Genomic DNA, 21430 nt, shown 5'->3' on the forward strand with positions numbered 1-21430 from the left:
GCTCATTGTGTATGCTTACAATTTCTCCATTTTCACACAATCTTACTTTTAACTGGCCCCATGTATCTCTGACACCGAGCAGTTCACACGATCATATAATTAACTACTGAAAATTAACCAGTAACAATTAACAAGTTAGGAGTTAAGGGATGTTTGCTAAATAAAAGTAAGTAACTTATGGGGGAAGTTCTCTGTACTCATTAAAGAGACAGCAGCTGACTGAACATTTTCAAAATAAGAAAATAGAAACTGTGGACTTATTCCTCTGAATGTCAAGTGAGTGTTTGATATTTTCGGCTCTGGTCTCCTCCTGGTCAGGCTCCTCCCACACGATTCACCCTGCGTATGCCACAGCTGAGGCCCATTAATCAGAGCTCATTTTATAAGTGCTGAGTACACTACTCCCAATTCCTGTGCATTAACCTTGTTGCTGCCCCTTACCACCCCTGAAAACTGGCACTTGTGTGCTGTGTGTGAGCTGCGTGTGTGTGTGTGTGTGTGTGTATGTGTGTGTGTGTGCATATTCTGAGAACTTGTCACTTGTTAGTGTAGCAATTCCTGCCATGCTATAAATAAAACAAGTCACAGGGAGGGATGGAAGCCAGTGGAGCGCTTTGACAGCAAAGGGCACATTGGCCTTGTCTCTGTAAGATACCAGGATTAAATGTGGTCTACAAACTAAGAGCTTTCTAAACTGTAACACTGTACCTTTGCACTTTATACACCTTAATCCAATTTATGAAATGTTTATATTCAATTCTCTCATTCTGTGTCAGACTGTTGTTGCTTCACTGGATTTTCCTGTTTCACAAATTAGACACATGGCCGGAACTAAGAACATTACTTGGTCCAGTATTAACCACGTCTTATAGTGTGGATCTCCTGGTGTTGAACCAGTCCAGACACCAGAGCAGTGAAAAAGTTATCATTTTTATTATCACTTTATCAGTCTTAAAATGTCAGAAAATAGTCAAAGTAGTCCATCCCAAATCCCCACAGCCCACAGAGAAGTTTTCAGAGTTCATAGTTTGTTGGTTAAATTGTCCAAAACCAAAAATATATTCAATATACAATCATCAACAATAATAAATATGCATATTCCTGATATTTGAGAGGCTGGGACCAGTTGTGTCACTGTGGTCAAGAACAACCACAATGGCCAAACACAGGCTCTTTGTCTCACATCAGCAAACAAATAGAGGAGCAATAGAAAACCTGTGGATCTTACCTTGACCTCGGGCATCCAGCAGGAGACCGAAGAGGATCAGAAGGAGCCGGGAGGTGGAGGAGGGCACCCCCACTGGGACAGCTCTGCTCCCCACAGTGCTCCAGCTCCCCGCAGGCATCGCACCATGGACACTGGGGAGGAAAGAACAGAATTATATAGTGAGGTACGAGCTATTAATATACAGACAAACATTTCCATTTTACTTACTTGTTCGTTGAAAAGACCCATTAAGAACATGATAGGAAAAACATGCGAGACCACAGAGTTCATGAGGCCATACAGAAAAGATGCATCATCAAGCGGGGAATTCAGCAAATGATCAGCACTAAATATTAGTCTGTGGCCAAAGCACCACAGCCATTAGGAGAAATAAGAATTCACTAAACAACAATTTGTCAGTGTCTCATGATTGTTGATATGCACAGCAAAAGAAAATGTATTCTGCCATTATATTTAATGTAATGTTATTTCACTGGCTGCCAGGGACAGAGGGGTTTCTTGTATTTTTCTAAAATGACACATAATGGACAATCTCTTCAGAAGAGTAACTATTAATAGCAATACTACTACAAGTACTTATAAAACTACCTTTGATTTCTATTTCTTGGTTTTAATCAAAACAGTTTAGCACAAAAAAATACTGTTGTAGTCGGGAAGTAAACAACCGCTGCAAATGTGGACAAAGCTCCATCTTCAGTTGTTGATGAATGATGCACACAGTGTGGCAGAGTTCACTAAGTCTTATTGTCATTTGCGCAGAACATAAATAAATAAAATATTTCTAACAATACATTACAATTATAAACCTAGAAAAAGTTATTTAAAATTTTAACAATCGATAAGTACTGTGTGATGGAGAATTCAAATTCCTCACTCACATGTGGGTTTTTAACATATATGCAATGTTATGTCACTCTACTCATAATATTTGCACTATTTCTAACATAATATGTCCTTATAACAAATGGTTATTCTACTCGCTACTCTTACAGTCATCCTGAGACACTGAACTTTACTTTATAACATTTCTAAACAAACCACCACAGTGAAAGGTATATAATGTACGTAATAAGCATTTTTTATAGAATTTAATTGTTTTATTCTCTTGTCTGCCTCCTTCTGACCTGTGTGCTGCTGTAACAACTGAATTAACCCTGGATGAATCAATAACGTTTTACGTTACCTTATCTTAATGACATTTTTTTTTCTGGGAATTGATGTGTATTTTTTTACAATGAACATAATCAGGAAAGTAGTGAACAGCATAATTTTTATTAGTTGATCAAACAGGATGTAAATTCTGCTCTTCAATTCCATGACAACTGTTGCCATGGTTTCGTATCTAGGACAAATAATGGAGTTAAGTTTCCCACAGCTTTGACTGTAAATGATGAAATTAATAATCATAGAACATGTATCATCTAATCACTAGATATAGTTTTTAATCATCTCTGATATGTGTGATACAAGCACTGCCCTCCACCGGAAGATGGCGCTACACTCAAAGAGCTTGTTTGCTAATCCTGAGCAGCAACAGGTTGAACTTTAGCTTCACCAGAATATCAAATTTAAAGCAGCTCGTCAGTATCTTATATGTCAGTATCTTACTTTCCGGTGTCCTGCTCTGTCACGTACATACAGGTGTTTATCCATCGCTACCGACAGGAGACTGTTAACTGTAAGTTTACCTTATAGAGCATGCAGAGGACAGTGCCCCCTACTGGTTATACTGGAGTGTTTACCTAATAATGACCCTGTGGCTCCAATCATTGGCCAATTACCTGCGTGATGCGAAAGTGAGTCTCACTTATTTACCTGAGGCTGTGTTTGTGACTTTATTATTTAATTATCTCAATTAGGTAGTAAATTGTCCTATATTGTTCTTGTTGTCTGTTTATGTTTTATATATTCATGCTCAGTCTGGTTTTTAAAATAAAAAATACACTCTAGCATGGAAACTCTATATTATTTTATATTATATCATATTATATAATACAATGTAATCCATGACCTCAAGTCCCCAGCCCAGATTTTGGCATTGTGGTCTAAAATCCTGTTCCAATGGCCCTTGTAAAATAGAAATACTACGTAAAAAAACCCTCAAAATACTACATTTGGAAGTACAACATATTTGTTGGTTATGTGTATTGTACATAGTGAACCATTAGTGGTAGAAGTTGAAAGATTTTACTGTTGGGTTGAGGGTTCAGAGTTCACAAATTGGCACACTTGGTTCTGAGAAATTGATTTAGCATCCGTTGTTATTTCTTCTGCATCAAATTATTTTGGATTAGTGGCTGAGAAAGGATTTTTAGAAAAAGTGTTTTTTGCTCTGTATTATTCATAATATATGGATTTTTGTTTTTCAGATTTCAATCTTTCATTGACCCGGTGACAGGAACAGAAAGCTTGTATTTTTAAAGTTCTCCCAAGTATCTCTTACCCAAGCAGCCCAAGGTTGTTGATTGAGGCTTAAGAGCTGTGGAGCTATTGATTATGTTTTTGTTTTATTAATTTTTCAGGGGGAAATTGCATAACCTTTGGCTTCATGGTTAATCAACAACATCCAAAATATGAAGATCTTTTATTAGTCGTACACTCTGAAATGAACCAGAGCTGAAAACCATTCAGTCATTCAGCAAATACAAATGAATAGTGAAGAGGAAAAACACTAGTCACAGAACATCTTTAACCATTAGTGCACCATTTATGTAACACAACACTTACAACTCAGAACAGATCATTTCTTCAGAGTTTGTAATGAACTTTTCAAAAAATGCTGTAAAAATTAAAGTGGCTTTGAGTGAAAGACAATTTCAAATACATTGGAAGTCTTCAGAGCTGCAGTGAACGGCAGAAAATCATGAACAGCTCATAAATAAGTGATACCAATGTAAACTTTACACCCCCACCCCAGAACACACACACACACACACACACACATACACACAAAGTACCTGAACTTTGTCTGCACCTCCGTCTTGTGTTTCTCTCGTATATCCCATGAACGAGTCCGGCTCCCACAGCAGCCTGGGTGACTTTCTTCTCCGCTGCACGTTCACAACTGGCACAGCTCTCCTCCCTTTCAGCGGCCAAATGGCCCATCTGCAAAGACGGAGGGAGGGAGAAGAGGGGCGAAAGGGGGGGAGAAAAGGAGAGAAAAACCAATGGATGGAAATGAGAAGAAAAAGGGAAAAAGAGATAGATTGCTTCGATAATGCAGATTGTCAGGAGCTGCACAGAGGAAGAATCTCAGAGTTCAACTAATTTGATTTCACATTCCCTCGGTGCTGATGTTTCCTTTTCCCATTCATTTGTTCACGTTTCAGCTTTTGAGGTCGGAATCACAAACCTGGCAGCAGCGCACATTTTAAATCACAACGTATGCAGTTTGTTGTGCAGCGAGGACGATGCTAAACACAACAACACAAACAGGAGCTAAATAAAGTGATGGGAACACGGATCAAAGAGGGTCAGCGTGTTGGCCTCAGTGATATAATATGTTGAGATGTGTCGGCCAATAAGTAACAAGATACTACAGAGGATATGATATTTTTAAGATCATTTAAAGACAATGTTTCCTCTGCTTGGTTTGTCTCAGAAATGAATATCAGAGTTTGTGTCTTTTAAAGTCCCAACGATACAGATGTGGATTTTAGGGAGTAAAAAGAAATCTGATATTGATGTATTGATAAATCAGTAAAATGGGGTTAAAACGCCTAAGACCATTCTCTGAACATTTGAGTTTAATCATCGTGTTGGGACTGAGGTCCCAGTGATCTGACTTATAACAAAGAGTCTTAAAACTTGGGGAATAACTTCAGGAGACCCCTTACATTTAAAAATCCAGCATGGGGCCCTTATCTCCATGTGGCAGCAGGTCACTTCCTGGGTCCCCCACTGTAAGCCCGCCCCTGGGGGCCAAATCCTGACAACTCAATTGGCTGGAGGGCCACACTGACCCCTGACCCCTCCTCCCAGGGGGGAGTCACCTGGAACATGACTTAAAAAGGCTGAGCTCCCAGAAACCTCTCTTCTTTCCTCCGATGCTGACGTTCCCACCAGGCCCTTTCGGGTCTGCCCAGAGGTTCCAGCAAACTTAAGGAGGGAACTACTTTTCTCTTAACTGCTCTTTTTCACTCCAGCACTGACGTTCCAGTTAGGCCTCCTCAGGTCTGCCCAGAGGTTCCCGTTGCTTAAGGAGGCAATAAGATGTTTGTTTCAATTAATTTCATTCATTTATTCTTTTATCTTAGTCGACGTTTTTATTTTGAAAAGGACTTTTCCTGTTTTAACTTTGAAAGACCAAACAGGAAATTGCTCGCTGGACGATCTCAGACTGTTTCATTTTTCCCCACGGACTTTACTTTTATGCTTTCTCCACACGATCTACAACGGCTACAAGCAGCCGCACGTTCCTTTGAGGAGCACAAGCTCCACATTCCTGAAGAAGAAGGACGACGTTCATCCCGTCACGGAGCACGAGAAAATCCGCTCCTTGTCCGGTCCAGCGGCCGAGCCCGGAGCTCCGCTCGTGAGAGAGACCACGTGATTCACTGGCCCCCGACACATTCGCGCATTCGCGCAGGCACATCGCGAGGGTTGTACAGTAAGAGACTTGATTATCTGGGCAGATACGTAGCATATTGTTTAATATTTGATTGTATTTGTTGCGAGACCGCTGAGTCTCATTGTTTTAGCCGGCTACGACGAGCCGCTACTTCCGGTTCATTTCCGGGTTTTGTGTTAGTGCTTGAGCGCCGCGAGGAAAGCCTCCGCCCGCACTGTTAACGTCTGTGTGAGTCTGCAATGATTTCACCGATCAGAACCTCGGCCCACAACGTTCGCTTGAGGGCTGAGGGGTGAATCACTGTTAATCTATCTCTGGCGTGTTTTTAAGAGCTTCTTTGAACTCTCCTTACATGTTTTCTCTCTCTCTCTCTATCTCTCTCTCTCTCTCTCTCTCTCTCTCTCTCTCTCTCTCTCCTTCTAAACCGACCTATACACACTTCCGATCTGTATTTATAATACAGTTCATGTCACATAGTTAAATCTATGCTTAGAGAGGCTGAACACATCTGGAAACCATTCGGCCCCCAAAGCCAAGCAGAGATAAGAATTCTCTTTGTCTAAAATTTCCTTTGTGTAATTCATGTGACGACCACCAGTGTGCGCTCCAGCCACATGGTGTCATTAACATAGACTCCATCTTGAATAACGCAAGTTAACCCACCATTTTGAGTCTATTATTGCCACGCCTCCGCACTCTCTTTCCTCCCATCCTGGCTCTAAATTCATAACGGCTCCGCCATCTTGTTTTGTAGTCAATCCGCCATTTTGAGAGTTTTTAGGCCTTGATTCCACGAATCATGATCGGCCGCCATCTTAGATGTGACTGCGTCATCGCCACGCCCCCTTTCTTTTCTCTCGCCCTCTCGCTCTCTCTCTCACACACACACACACACCCACGCACACACACACACACACACACACAGACACTTTGATAGACACAGACAGATACACACACACAGAGACACATAGATGGACCAGAGGTTACATGCGTGTTCTAAATTGTGATAAGCTGCTGTTGTTATCTTTGAAATATGGGAGTTTGTTAAAATGATAAATCATTAAATAACACTAACTTTATTTCACATACACACACATAGACACACATACACAGAGAGACACTTTGACACAGACACACACACACAGAGACAGACATACATAGGTAGACCGCAGGTTTTACATGTATTTTCTGAAAAGTGCTGCTGCTGTGTTTATCTTTGAAATATTGGAGCTTGTTAAAATGATAAATCATTGAATAACATTATAACTTTATTTCCCCTTTTTAATAAATACTTTTGTAATTAAAGTATCTGTAGTCTGTGATTATTTGTGCATAAGTGTGTGATTGCAGCTGGATTATGATTGCCTGTGCTCGAACTTAGAAGCCTTCACTGTTTATTAAGTAATCGTTAATATTAAAATATTGACATTATTAATTTGACATTTATCATTATGAGACTGATAATTATAGCTTGACATCGTTGGTCCCTGGAAACCAGGGTGGTGCCCCCCTTTCTCAATTATTAATATAGATAGTATTATTCTTAAATTGATAATTTTATTGTTTTTGACTAATTATTTTCATTATTCTTGGTTGATAACCTTATCATTGTTAATTGATAGCTTGTACTTTCTTATTGATAATTCCTATTTTCTCATTAGTGGTTTTATTGTTATTTGATTACTGATCATCTTCAATTAATAATTTAATTATTTTTGATAGATAATTTTTATTATTTTAATAATCATATTTCATGATTATTAATAATTAGCCAACGTCAAGTCTACTCCTATTGCACAACAATCGGATCAAAGAAAGTCAAAGTGCTGGCAGCTCAGTTTTTGGATGAGTGATTTTTAAACAGTGGATGACAAAAATAACCAGGTTTAAGTTTATGAAAAACCCCAAAACATACATTTTTAATTAAGGAGTCACTTTGGAACACTTTGTTCAGATGACCTGTTTAACCCCGGCCTGAGTGACTAGGTGAAGATTGGTGTCACTGAGGCTGCAGCTGTATATTCATTAGCTGACAATCTGTAAGTGATCCACAGACAGCCACAGGGTGAGGGAATCATTACACTGAGAGACACCAGGACGTCCAAGAACAACATCTGTGACCTACTGGCTCCTCATCAGGCTCTTTATTGTTCACTCACATCAATTTACAGTCTCTACTTTCTTTTAACAACACAAACACACATCAGACATTTTATAAAAACAAGCAGAATTCATTGAGATAATAATCACAGTTCAGTTTTGTGGTTATCCCCCGGTTAACCTTCAGTATGTAAACTATAAATATTGCTGCGCTGTTGGTTTGACTTTGTTGTTGAACGTGGTGAGAGTCACGCCTCTTGCTGAGACAGGACACGTCTCCGGAACACACCGAGGGTGAGGAAAAATATCGTTGGAGCTGCAACCACGGCAACAGCAGCGGAGAACTGTGGGAGACAACATGACCACAATGTCAAATTCGTATTTTGGCCAGTGATGGGAAATTATTAAGTACATTTAGGCATTTTTCAGCTGTCAGTACTTCTACTTTTACTCAGGCAAAACTCTGAAGACAGGAACTAAGAGTATTTTTACATTAAAGCATGAATACCTGGGATTTCTATCCACAGTGGCTATAAATGTAAATTAAACACATCACACTGACCTTAATAGCAGCACTATAATCCCTCTGAAACATTTGAAGATGAACATTGAAGAGGGCGAGACTGCAAGGCAAGTAGGAATGTGTATCCTCCGAGTCTCTGCATCTTTGGGGAAGAATAAATCGTTTTAGACTTTCAAAGATTCAAGTTAACAGCACTTTTCTCAAAGCAAGTGCACTCACCAATTCAACTCACCTTTTATATAAAGCACTCAGAAGCAGACTGCGATCTGCCAGGTACAGCTCTGAAAGGCCCAGCTCAGTCAATACTGACAGCGGCAGCCTGTGACCCTCCTCAGCAAGAAGGCCAAGGTTGTGCCATCCCTGCAGAAGAACAGTAAGATGTACACATACGTGGCTTAAAAAAGAAAATACATATAAACACTGCAGGAGCATTGATTTGGATGAGGCTGACCTGTGGCTCGTTCCTGAGTGCAGCCCGTTTGTACATCTCCGCCGCCGAAAACAAATCTTTCTGCCTGTCGAGCTGCCCATCGTACAACAGGTCGCCCATCCTGATCAGAGCTGGAGAGACGCAGGGTCAAATAAATCCCTGTAGGTTAGTACACGAGGCTGCAAATGTGTAAGATTCAAAAGCTACGGGATTTACCGTAAGAGTCAGGATTTTGACTTTGGATTGTGAGGTTGTAATATCTCCACATGCACTGCAATGCAAAGGCCGGATCCAGAAAACGTCCCTATTGACGCACGGAGCAGACAAACAGTTTCTGTAGAAGCAATAAAACAATAATAAGGCTGTGACACTCGAGCTAAGACGATAACTCACTGCATTTTGTTCGCAGAGATACGCCACGTTGAATTGTGCAGCCGCGTAGCCACACTCAGCAGCCATCATGTAATGTAACAGTGAGCTGAACCTGTTGAAAAAGACAATATGAATTTGCTGTGACTGCGAACACGTGGAGGATCTCAGTAGGGTGTGAAGAGAGAAACCATTTACATGTCGCCTCTGAGATACGAATCCAAGGCTTTCCTCAAGACACTGCCCAGGTGTCCGTTTTTCTCAGCTGCCCACTTCACCCACCTGCAGGAAGGTTGAAAAGACACGTCAGTCTTCACCAAAAGAAACATCAAAACATGTGAGGTGAGAGAAGTAAGAGGATGAGGAGCTAACAAGACGGCGTCTGCTGGACGTCTGCTGACGAAGCCGGGCAGCCCGGTGGTCCAGGCGTCAGCAAGGAGAAGGGCTCCCCTGATGTGTCCTCTCTCCGCAGACTTCAGGTAGTACTTATACGCCATGAACTGTGGGAGAAACAATGCTTTGATTATTTTCAACTTGAATGTTTCAGTATATGAGGTTTGTGTTTTTACAGTTGGTCTCACCTGGTTTGCAGGTTTTCCCGGGTAAAGACCCTGCGAGTGCATAACACCCAGATTCAAAGCAGCGTCTGGACACTCCAGGAGGTCGGCTTGTTCCCACAGCTGCACAGCTCGAGTGTAGTCGTGTTCAAACTGCTCGTGGTACCAGGCCAGAGCGTTGATCGCAGGGACAAAACCCTGTTGGGCGAAGGGCAAGTCATGAATGTTCTTTTTGCAGACGAAAGCAGTATCGACGAGAGCTGTGATTCTGATAATTAACCAAACAGAACCTTGTCCATTGCTTTCTTGAGGAACGTGACAGCTTTGGGAACATCCTGTTCAACCCCGTGACCCTGCAGAGAAACATCCACACCAGCTAATGTGAGATAAAACACAAACCTAACACCAGAGGAGATGAAATACTCTGTCAGAAGGACCAGAGAGCTGTGAGTCTGACCTGCAGCAGGACGATGCCATAGTCATACATTGCCTCCGGGTCCCCCCCCCTCACAGCTCCTCTTTGGTAGTGTCTCACAGCCTGCTGGATGTCCGGAGTCACTCCCCGCTGACCCCAGAACAGCATGCGGGCAAGAGCTTGCTGCAAGACAGGTGCTGAATTAGTTTTTGAAAAGTTGCATGATAGAATAGCCACTTCATTTGTTTTCATTTGGAACAATTTTGTCTCTGGGCACCTCGGCTTCAGATGCTCCCCTGCGTGCCTGCAGTTTCAGCCACTGGAAGGTGTGATGGTTTTCGTTTGTCTGGAGACTCATCACCTCATCGTTGTTCAAGTAAACAGCCTCAACAAACGTCTGAAGAGAAAGAAAGAGAGAGAACTTGTAAATTGAACTTTCATTTCCTCTTGTTCCTGTCCCTCATTACACAAAAAGTCCAGAAATGTTGCTCTGAGCTTTGAATGAAACAGGGGCCACGTTTGAAAACTGTAATAACACCACACTTATCTTTCTGCTATATTTTTTTATATGGAGAGCAAAAGTAAAATTATTCATGATAGAAATCTGCAAACTATACAATAAGGGCAGCATTACCATATCACATATTAGCTCAGATGCAGTAATAAACCCACAGGTACATAAAATGAAAAAACAAATATATGTGGATGTGTAGGTGTATGAGCTTTTCCTCTTTGCCTCTGCAGTATAATTACAGGTGTACGTGTCTAAAATAAAGGAATATACTCCAAAGAGCTATATTTCATTCATTGTAGTGCTTATTGTGCAAGTAAAGGTTAATTCTGACTCCTAATAATAAAGGAGTACATTTGTCTATTATATGCTAAATCAGTCTTGTTATAAATGCACAAAGGGACCTGCTCTGGTGTGGGACTCAGTTTATCTAAAGTCGTCTGCTTCGCGATGTTGGCATAATATGCATAGGCCAGGTCGGGGTCTGTGGGGAGGCCGTGGAGCCCCCCGTGGTGCCGGTGGCCCAGATGCAGGTGTGCTAATCGATCATCCCTCTGAGCGGCCACAAGGGCGAGAAGCCAAGCCTGCACCAAAACACAGGAGAGAACATTGAGACAAACCCTGGACACTTTCACCACAGGCTTGGTTTTACCTACAGCTCATCCAGAGACACACACACACACCTTGGAGAGCTGCTTCTCGACGCCCAGGCCGCTGCTGTAGAGCACGGACGACATGCGCAGAGCTCTGTTATCAGCCAGGCAGCCGGCCTGGAGCAGCAGGGGCAGGACTGTGCTGACCACTGAGCTGCTGCTGGCTCGGTCCAGCTTCCGAAGTGATAAGGAGAACAGGGCTCGGCCCACAGCTGCCGAGCTCACCCTCCTTCCTCCTGCGGGTCAGCGATGGAACAGATTTCAGTGGTTGCATGATAAATACCACAGAGGATAGCATCAGTGAAGGATGAGCAGAGTAACCCTGCAAGAGTGAGTCAGCTATTACTAGATCAGGCTGTGGAGACAAACTCTGCTTTCATCCACAGATTTTTTTGAAATTTTACAGGAGAATGCAAAGTTGCCAAAGAGTGAATATGTGAAAAGCTGAATAAAATGATGCCTGAAACAATTTTTCAGTTTTATCGGATTGACCTTTTAATTTAGTGTAAACATCAAACAACTTCCAACTTAGAGCTTAATCAAGCTGAAGGAGAATATTGAGTATTTACAGAAATATTCTTAAAGCTACTTAAGGGACAATTATGGAAAAACTGGATATTTAGGTGATGAGAAAATACAAATGATTAAAAATGGAAAAATACACAAGTGTCAAAGTTATCATTTTTGTATTTCAGTGTTAATGTTGATGCAGATTTATCACGCTAGTAATGCGATAACTAACTGTAGCTGTAAGACAAATGTGTTGCTGTAGCGTGTTTTGTTCTCTGGTGCTTCCACATCTGGATATTTGGCAGTAACATTCATTCTCTCACCGTGTTTGAGAGCAAACAACTTGGACAGTTTTGCAGCTTGTCTCCTGCGAGGGACACTTTTCTCCCACGGCTCACACTGGGGATTCAGTGGCAGTTTGTCCTTTATCAGCCACTTATGGAAAGCATCAAAACAGGCCTCTGCAAAAACCAGCACAGTCAGTTCCCTTTGTTTTCATGCAGGGCTCAGCTGCAGATATGTTAGCACCATCTAGTGGATATTTAAGCTCACTACCTGATTCTATCTGTTGGGCCTTCAGAGCATAGCCACTGATTTTCACGTTCACCTCCAAACGAAACTCCTCACACGTCTGCAGCCACCCTGTGAGATCCAGGGCCTGGAGAACATCTGGAACCACAGCATCCCTCTGCAGAGGAGAGAACTCATCAGACCCAGAAGCAGGCAACAGTAGGTAATACCTGTGGGGGGGCTGTGGAGCATTACCAGGCTGTGAGGTGGGAATCGGTTGCGGTAGTAAACCATCGGTCCGAAATACCCTTCCACACCTTCGACATGTTTCCCTCCTCCGATCACAAAGTATCCCTCGGTGTCATCCAGCCTGACATCATGACTCAGCCTTTAGGACACATGGGGAACATGTTTTATTCTTGTTTTTAACAAAGCACAATCACTTAGTTACAAGTAGACTCACACATCTTCTGCAGATCGAACTGTTCTCTGCTCCTTCTCCACGCAAACCATGGAGAGGATCACCTGACAGACAGGGACATCCCTTTATTCCCAATCATTACCTATTTAAATGCTTTATTTATATAATTTGTCAATTAAAGGCGACTCACTCTTCTACCCTGAAACCTCACACTGATTCGGCACCACTGATGTAAAGGCACTTTGAATGTGGAGAGGAAGGCAGAGGAGTCACCGGACTCTCCGTTCATCTGCATGTGAAGCTGGCCTGCACAGGGGAGAGACGGTGTTAAAGGGATGGTTCACCAAAAAATACACTTTTGGAGTCTCAGAGGTAAACAGGGTTGCAGCAGAATCCAATGGAATTGAAGTAACTGGGGACCAAAGCATTAGATGTAATAAAAAAACAGAAAAAACACGACTTGCCTCTATACTGCTCCTGTGCTGTCATCCAAGTTTCTGGGATCCCTGACATCCAAATTCGACTTGAAACAAGGTTATTTATACCATATTTAAAATAACCACTTAAAAGTCCTCTGTTAGCCTCTGGAGAATTTTTAGGCTAACAACTTGGTGTAAATGATGCCATTTCAAGTCGAATTTGAATGTTGGGTCTTCCGGACACTTGGATGACACCACAGGAGCAGTGTGGATGCAACTTGTGTTTTTTTCTGTTGTTTTATTACATCTGAAGCCACAATTGTATTGGGTTTGACTTAAACAGCTGTTTACCCCTGAAACTCCCCCAAAACACTTCCCCTACATCGGCATAGTGGTGAGTAGATAATGAGTGAATTTAATTTTTCTGTGAACTATCCCTTTTAAGCACTGGGGGCGTTTGCACAGTGAGAAGATCTGAAAGTTGATAGGATATAAAAAAGATGGACCTGACTGTTTGAGGAACAGTGAAGGAGAGATGTAGTTATCCTCAGAGTTAATGTGATGGAAGACGCTGCACAGCCGTCCCTGGCAGCGTGTGCTCACAAATAACCAGACGGAGAATGAACACCTGGAAGAAAAGACATCAAATAAAAGTTTTTAAAGTCTGGACATTGTCTGCAGGCCCATCAGCTCTTGGCGGGACCGTCTCACCAGGGTTTGGAGACAGCTTTGACACGGAAATGCTCCAGGACCTCGCTGCCGTACGGCTCCAGAGTCTTGGTGATACCAAAGTTTTCTCCAGTTGACGAAAAAATTGAGGACAGCAATGTCACCGTTTCTGCACAGACATGGAGAGAAGTTGATTAAGTTTAGGAATAACTACAGGTAAAGATGATTCATTCCATAGCTAGTCTCTAAAAACAGACAAATACGATGTTTATGTTATATAATAAGTATGTATGCAAATTAAAAGCAAATATCGTGGGTCAAAGTTCACTGAAGTTGAACTCCTTACAAGACAAGTGTTTTAATCACCCCTTCCCGATTGGAAGTTAACCGTAGGTGAAGGTTCGACCTATATTAACTTTGCTTATCTGTGACCGGGCCATTAATCTGCGTATTGACGATAGCCTTCCACAATGACGTCATGTTTTTGCCCCTGTACATAAGGGTTCATTTTCAGGAGGAGTATGCAGAAGGCTACTGGCTTGTCAGGTGCCAAGAAAGAAGCCATTACAGTTTGGCAAATTGACAAATGGGTGTATCTGTTGTACCCAGAAATGGTGAGGGTTTTTGTTTTGTTTTGTTTCATGGATCTTGAAGAAGAAATGTATATATATGTTTTTTTTAAAGCTCCTCTAGAACTATTTCTTATTCAAAATACATTCATCGATTCAGCCTGAGCAGATTCCAGCTTACCTTCCTCTATGGGACATTGTTTATTTAAAAACTGGTGCGTCAATTTCAATATTTCTGAGCTCCAGGGGAAACAGAGCCGATGCCGTTTGAAGGGTCGCCTGAAATAGGCCTTAGGCTGCAGCATCGCAAAATCCTCGGCTGCAACGGACTCGTCCTCGGTGTCGTCAAACCCATCGTGTCTGAGCGAGGCTCGGAGGAAGCAGCTCAGCACCCACTGGGAGTCTGTCACAGTCCCATCAGCTTGGTACACCAGCCAGTCCGGCAGGTTCAGCTCCAGGCTCCTCGTTCTGGGGTCACCGGGGAAGCAGCGCCACTGTCTGAGCAGGTGTGTGGAAGTGATGCCGGTGTCAAAGGAGACGATGCAGTCCAGCTGCACTGTGCCAGGTTCATCACAGGAGTAAAGGATGTCCAGAGCGTGGTCTGGTACCGGCTCCTCTGGAGGATTCAGGAGAGTCACCTCGTCTACAGCCCAGACGACCTTTGGACAGAAGTCACACATGCAGTCACACATGCAGTCGCACCGACACTCCCACAAAGCTGCTAAGAGTGTTAAAAGAAGTGAAACCGGCTACCTACCTGCACACCGAGGAAAAACAGATGACAGACACACGAGCACAGCTTCAGGAAATCCATGGTCCACACAGAGAGTTCATTAATCTCTCCATTAAAGATTTTCAAGCTAAGGAGGAACAAGAAAGCTCAGAGCCGGACCTCATCCTGCTCCACCTCAGCGCTGCTGCAGCTTGGGTAAATATTTACCTGCTTATCACTCCACCCAGTGTCTTCATACACATAGTTAGGCTCCACACAAGGTAAACTGACTGAACGCACCTGATCCACACGTACATTTTATATTTCCTGTTTATAATACATGACATGTTTGAAAAATGTTATCTAACGAGACAAGAAGAGAAAGAGAAGAGAATAAATCTTTATTTAAAGGAGACAAATTATATATTCAGAGTTCCTAATTGTAATTTGTGTTACTACATGAAAAGGTTTACATGCTGTAATGTTCAGAAATCATCTCTTTCCTCAAACTGTCCATTGCTGCAGCTCCTCTTTTTTCAGCCTCTCTCTTAAAAACTTTTTTAACATGCCCTAATAAGACCTGAAGAAGACCCAAGAAGGTCGAAACGTCGTGACACGTCACATGTTTTCCTTTTTTGATTTTATTATCAGTTTGTTTCTTTGAGTTATTGTGTTTTGATTTAATTTCATGCAAAAAACAATGGTTCCAAGTTGCATTCTGCGACTTCTCAAGTATTATCCTCATAACCCCTGAGGGTTTTTTTCTGTCGAGCAGGCAGCGCTTTCAGTTGTGATACTGATGCACATGTCCCACTGAACTAAAATGCAAGTCCACGGAGCTGAAAATGTCTTCTGCAGTCGTAGTAGTAGGGTGCTCTCTTGTGCAGAGAAATTATTCCCCGTCCCATACATGTTTCACGTATACAAGGTGAATTAATTGCAGAATAAACTAAAAGTTAATTTAAAGCTTTATTTTATATTTTAGATAAATGTATATGTAACCTACAATAATAATAATGCTCATGTCTGACAGATGGAATAGTTTGGATGTGCATTTAAAACAAATTTCCATGACTTCTCAAAAAAAACGGACTAAAAGACAGCTGAAAACAGAGGTTTATTCTCAGATGAACACTGGTTTTAGTATAAAATAGCACAACTTCAAAAAAGCGCACTATTTGCAGCTAGCCGTCCTCTACATGGAAGATTCAACAGCGACAAGCGCTACGGTCTCGCACTCTGACAGACGTTGTATGTGTAGTTCCTGCTATAAGCAAGGTGTTGGTCGGCACTCTTGTTTTGAAGGGGTGTTGTCGAGAGAGAAGTTTTGAAGTGTAAAAAAAAAATAGGGTCTCTCGTGTCATTTTTCGGCTGAGGCCTGACAGTAAAAGGGGAAAAAACCATCGGCTACACAGAGTTTTGAATTTGAAAAAGATTCAAGACTTTTTAAGGGTCTTGATTTTCCCTAAATTTATATATCAACTTTTAATACTTTTCAAGACCCCGCGGATACCCTGTGAATGCTCCGGGGGGGGGGGGCTGAATTGCGCATGCGCGTCGCTTTAGAAAAAAATGCCTAATAATCGTTTCAACTCGATTATAGTAGATTGGAGATCGTTTGACCCAATAATCGTAATCACGATTATATTTCGATTAATTGAGCAGCCCTAACTCAAGATGAAGTGTATTTGCAGTGGTGGAGGAAGTACTGAAGTTTAGTACTTAAGTAAAAGTACAAGTACCCAGGAAAATATATACTTAAGTAAAAGTAAAAGTACTACATCAACAATCCTACTTAAGTAAAAAGTACTTACTTTTAAATGTACTTTAAGTATTAAAAGTAAAAGTACTCACGTAATGGGTTGTCTCTCAATGTCTAGGCTGTGCCATTTTGATAAAGAATGCAGATATAGCTACTGGTAATACTCATGCCTCTACAGATGTCACTACTAGTAATAATTATAAGCAACAACATTTGCAGGTATGACCTGCCCCTTTAAGGAACGGGCCCAGAGAGTGACGTAGTGCACCTGGGTAACTTGCGCAAGAAGTGTGTGAATACGAGAAGTGAACGAGCACCTAGAGGTGATGACAGTGTTGCTCCGGTGGACAGTCAATAAATAAAGTGGCGGCGTTAAAACTAAAGAAACATCTCCTCCTCCTTCTTCACGCAGTGGTCCGGACGGCTGCTGACCGGCCACTGTGTGTGTATGTGCGTATGTGTGTGTGTCACCCAAATGCGTCTGTGTGTGTCACGCAGATGCGGAGCTGACGAGTGGGCGTCCTCCGTCGGCCCAGCGCTAAACAGAGTAGCTGATGGTTAGATAGTGATCAACTACGAACTTTAACAGGAAGAGTGGACATGTTTGTGGCTGCGTGTGGGCATGTGTGACTGTGTGCGTGTGTGGAGCGCTGGCGGAGCCGCTCCGTCACAGCAACATTTTGGCGAAACTGTGTTCATAAAATGTAACGAGTAACGACACTTATTTTAGAAATGTAGCGGAGTAAAAGTATAGATAATAGCTGCAAAATGTAACGGAGTAAAAGTAAAAAGTAGGCACTATTATTTTTACTTAAGTAAAGTACAGATACGTAAAAATTTACTTAAGTACAGTAACGAAGTAAAAAATACTTCGTTACATTCCACCACTGTGTATTTGTCATGACAGTAAAAAGTCTTCAGTCTCCAGAATCGAGTCCAGTTAACACTTTTATCCAAAAAAATGAGAACAGTTAACAAATGATATTCAACTGGACAGACATGTGACTTTACATTATACAAAATATACAAATGTAGAACAACACTCATTGATGGACACAAGTGACCCCACTACCTCTATCACCGGGAAGAACAAATTGTAGCACTTAAGGTCCAAATTCTCATGTGGGCTGATATTTGGATTTCAAAGACGTGGCCTTGGATTGTGTTGGATGGCTAATCCCCATTGAATGGCCGAGAGATTCGGATGAACCCTTACATTGCAGGGTTCCGGGCACCATGTCCTCGTCCATGTCGTCCATGTCGTCGGACATGATGAAGTGCTGAGGTGTGGCTCTGCTGCCCGATAGGGAGTCGAGGTGGAGGGAGGAGGCCAGGGAAGGGAGGCCTGGGTTGTTGACGATGGTGAAGCCAGTGAGCATCTCTATCTGCTGCCAGCGATGAAGCCGCTCCCGCAACGCAGACGTCACCTCACCCAGGGCTTGTCTGAGAAACAAGAGGAGAAAGTGGTGCAGGTTAAAATAAGTGAGGAGGAGAACTAACTTTTTCAATATACCTGCATCAAGAGATGTTAAATCAAAATGGGACAAAAGTGAGCAGCTTCTAAGTTGCTCAGTCAGGTCAGTGTTTGCACAGACCCACTTTGCTGACAGTATCTTGTGGTCCACGTCATCCAGGGAGGAGCTGAGAGCCACATGGAAAGTCCCGAAGAGAGTGTTCCTCTGTTTCTTTATCTTCTATACCTGTGCAAACAAGTGACCAAACATTTGTCTCAGCTGTATTGACATTAAACACATGTGCATAACACATGTGTGTGCGTGTGATGTTTCAGGGAATCGTGTTTGAAGACATACAACAGAACTTAAGGTTAAGGAGTTAACCCCAGTTCTTTGAAACATGAGTGAGGTATCTCACTATGGGACACGCCCTCGCGCTGTCCCCCAGAAGCAATTTTACACTAGCCAGCCCTGACTGGCAGGCAGACGTGACGTCTGTCAATAGAGGAGGGACCTCCTACTCTATATAAGACCGGATGTCACGTCATCGCCTTTAGTCTAAAACAGGGGTGTCCAAACTACGGCCCGCGGGCCAACTGCGGCCCGCCATCCATTTTTAATTGGCCCGCATCAATGTCCAAAAATATAATTTATAAAAAAAAAAAATTTTTTTTTTTTTGATACTCAAAATTTAGTAGCGCTCAAATGGCATTTACTTAAAGCACTTTGTTTTGCTTTATGGGGCCAGGCTTCTTCGACAGGGGAGAGGCCAGTGCATGCTTCTGCGTTTTCAGAGACACGCAAGAAGGGGCACGCAAAAGCCCTTGCGTGCCCCTTCTTTCGTGCTTGCGTGCATTCACCAATTTTTGTAACTATACGACAAAGCTACGCAAGCCTCACGCAGCCCGCAACGCTGTGATTGGTCCACTAAATACATCCTTTCCAGAGTCATATTTCCGGTTTCATGCCCCATAATACTGGCAGAAACCAAGGAAGATTTAGAAGAATGGATATGGACCAAATAGAAGAGCACTTGGCAGAAGAGATCTGAAAATATGACCACTTGTATAACCCGTCACTGACTAAATACACGGACACGCAGATGACCTGCAATTCCTGGAAGGAGATCTCGGCTGACGTCGGTTTGCAGGTCGCGGAGTGTACGAAGCTGTGTAGAAAGATCAGGGACAAATTTGTCCTCCAGAAAAAGTAATAAAAAGTCGACAAAGACTGCCACACACAAAGAAGGTGTCTCTAAGGTTGTCTTTGACAAAAAACGTTACTCCACCTAGTGGTCTGGCGGTGAATTGCTTTGCTGACTTGCTAGCTGTCCCTCAGAACGCCACCACGCCACGCCCCCCCGCCCTGAGCGACGCGACTGTCAACAGTCCACTCCAGTGCAGGGGGGCGTGGCGGCGCAAGTGGCCCAGTCCTTGGTATTTTTTTCTGTATGTGGCCCTCGAGACAAAAAGTTTGGACACCCCTGGTTTAGAGGAACGAATAACAGGTTTAAGGACACTTGCAAACCTCTTGAGCATCCTTCATCTTGAAGTTCGTGAGACTCCAGAGGCACCAGCGGCTTCAAACACCTGTTTGCTGCTATTCAATGGCATTTTAGTGGCTGCTCTCTTAACCCTACACATTTGTTTGGCAGAAATCTTCCTTATTTTGCCTTTGTCTGAACGAACCCGCTTGTGCTGTGAATCAGTGACAAATTTCTTCACCGTCCGATGATCACGCGCAATTCTTTTGGAAATATCCAATGTTGTGATACCTTGACCAAGGAATTGCACTATTTGCTGCTTTTCAGCAGCAGAGAGATCCTTTTTCTTCCCCATTTTGCCTGAAACATGTAGCTTGCTCAATAATGTGGAACATCCTTCTTAAGTAGTTTTCCTTTGATTGGGCTCACCTGGCAAACTAATTATCACAGATGTCTGAGATTGATTTCAATCATCCAAATAGCCCTGAGACACAATACCATCCATGAGTTTAATTCAAAAACTAAAAAATGTATGTTTTTGACCCTTATATTCAATTTGCATAATAATGTGGAACGCGGTGTACATAGCACATAGGTTTTACATGTGTGTTCTGAATTGTGATAAGTGCTGCTGTTGTTATCTTTGAAATATTGGAGTTTGTTAAAATGAAGAATCATTGAATAACATTAACATTATTTCCCCTTTTTAATAAATCCTTTTGTAATTAACGTATCTGTATTCTGTGATTATTTGTGCATATGTATGTGAATGCAGCTGGATTATGATAGCCTGTGCTCGAACTTAAAACCCTTCATTGTTTATTATATAATCATTAATATTAACTATTGAGATTATTAATTTAACTTTTATCAAATGAGACTGATCTTTATAGATTAGTACGATAAGTAATAATTACAGATTGTATCATTCTTTTAAAGTAACTTATAACCTCTCAAGGAATATTTTAAATAAGCTTCCAAATATGGCTACATATTTAGGAATGCATTAGGTCACTTTCACAGATTTCCCCTTTAATTTTCTCAGTTATTCTACAGTAAAAATACACAAAAATCTGTATGAGCATAGTCAGAGACACCATGAACAGGAATCCACTCGAAGTAACTTATAACCTCTTAAGGAATATTTTTAATAAGCTTCCAAATTTGGTAACATTATGAATACATTCGTCCTTTCACAGATTTCCCCTTTAATTTTCTCAGTTATTCTACAGTAAAAATACACAAAAATGTATCTCAGTATAGTCAGAGACACCATGAACAAGAATCCACTCGAAATAATTTATAACCTCTCAAGGAATATTTTTAATAAGCTTCCAAATATGGCTACATTAGGAATGCATTGGGCCACTTTCACAGATTTCCCCTTTTAATTTTCTCAGTTATTCTAGAGTAAAAATACACAATAATTTGTATCAGCATTTTCAGAGACACCAAGAACAGGAATCCACTCGAAGTAACTTATAACCCCTCAAGAAATATTTTTAATCAGCTTCCAAATATGGTGACATTATGAATACATTCGTATTCATTACAGACTTGCCCTT

At 41.9% G+C, this 21430-nt stretch overlaps 1 protein-coding gene across 1 annotated transcript in view; it reads right to left on the reverse strand.

Annotated features, from left to right (window-relative positions):
* The window catches only part of si:dkey-24p1.6 (protein sel-1 homolog 3), a 38965-nt gene extending 23697 nt beyond the window's left edge, over positions 1-15268 (reverse strand). The window contains exons 1-24 of the mRNA XM_061072572.1: positions 15212-15268; positions 14636-15113; positions 13928-14054; positions 13723-13844; positions 12988-13103; positions 12840-12901; positions 12632-12764; positions 12419-12554; positions 12190-12327; positions 11387-11592; positions 11108-11287; positions 10470-10589; positions 10235-10375; positions 10068-10130; positions 9802-9975; positions 9593-9720; positions 9419-9502; positions 9245-9335; positions 9068-9155; positions 8873-8982; positions 8654-8781; positions 8461-8563; positions 8151-8242; positions 1229-1359 (exon numbers count right to left, since the gene is read on the reverse strand). Coding sequence (XP_060928555.1) covers positions 1229-1359; positions 8151-8242; positions 8461-8563; positions 8654-8781; positions 8873-8982; positions 9068-9155; positions 9245-9335; positions 9419-9502; positions 9593-9720; positions 9802-9975; positions 10068-10130; positions 10235-10375; positions 10470-10589; positions 11108-11287; positions 11387-11592; positions 12190-12327; positions 12419-12554; positions 12632-12764; positions 12840-12901; positions 12988-13103; positions 13723-13844; positions 13928-14054; positions 14636-15113; positions 15212-15268 — 3208 coding nt within the window. The remainder of the gene's footprint in view (positions 1-1228; positions 1360-8150; positions 8243-8460; positions 8564-8653; positions 8782-8872; positions 8983-9067; positions 9156-9244; positions 9336-9418; positions 9503-9592; positions 9721-9801; positions 9976-10067; positions 10131-10234; positions 10376-10469; positions 10590-11107; positions 11288-11386; positions 11593-12189; positions 12328-12418; positions 12555-12631; positions 12765-12839; positions 12902-12987; positions 13104-13722; positions 13845-13927; positions 14055-14635; positions 15114-15211) is intronic.
* Between the last annotated feature and the right edge of the window lie 6162 nt (positions 15269-21430).

Source organism: Limanda limanda, chromosome 6, assembly GCF_963576545.1.
Source record: "Limanda limanda chromosome 6, fLimLim1.1, whole genome shotgun sequence".
Taxonomy (NCBI): Eukaryota; Metazoa; Chordata; class Actinopteri; order Pleuronectiformes; family Pleuronectidae; genus Limanda; species Limanda limanda.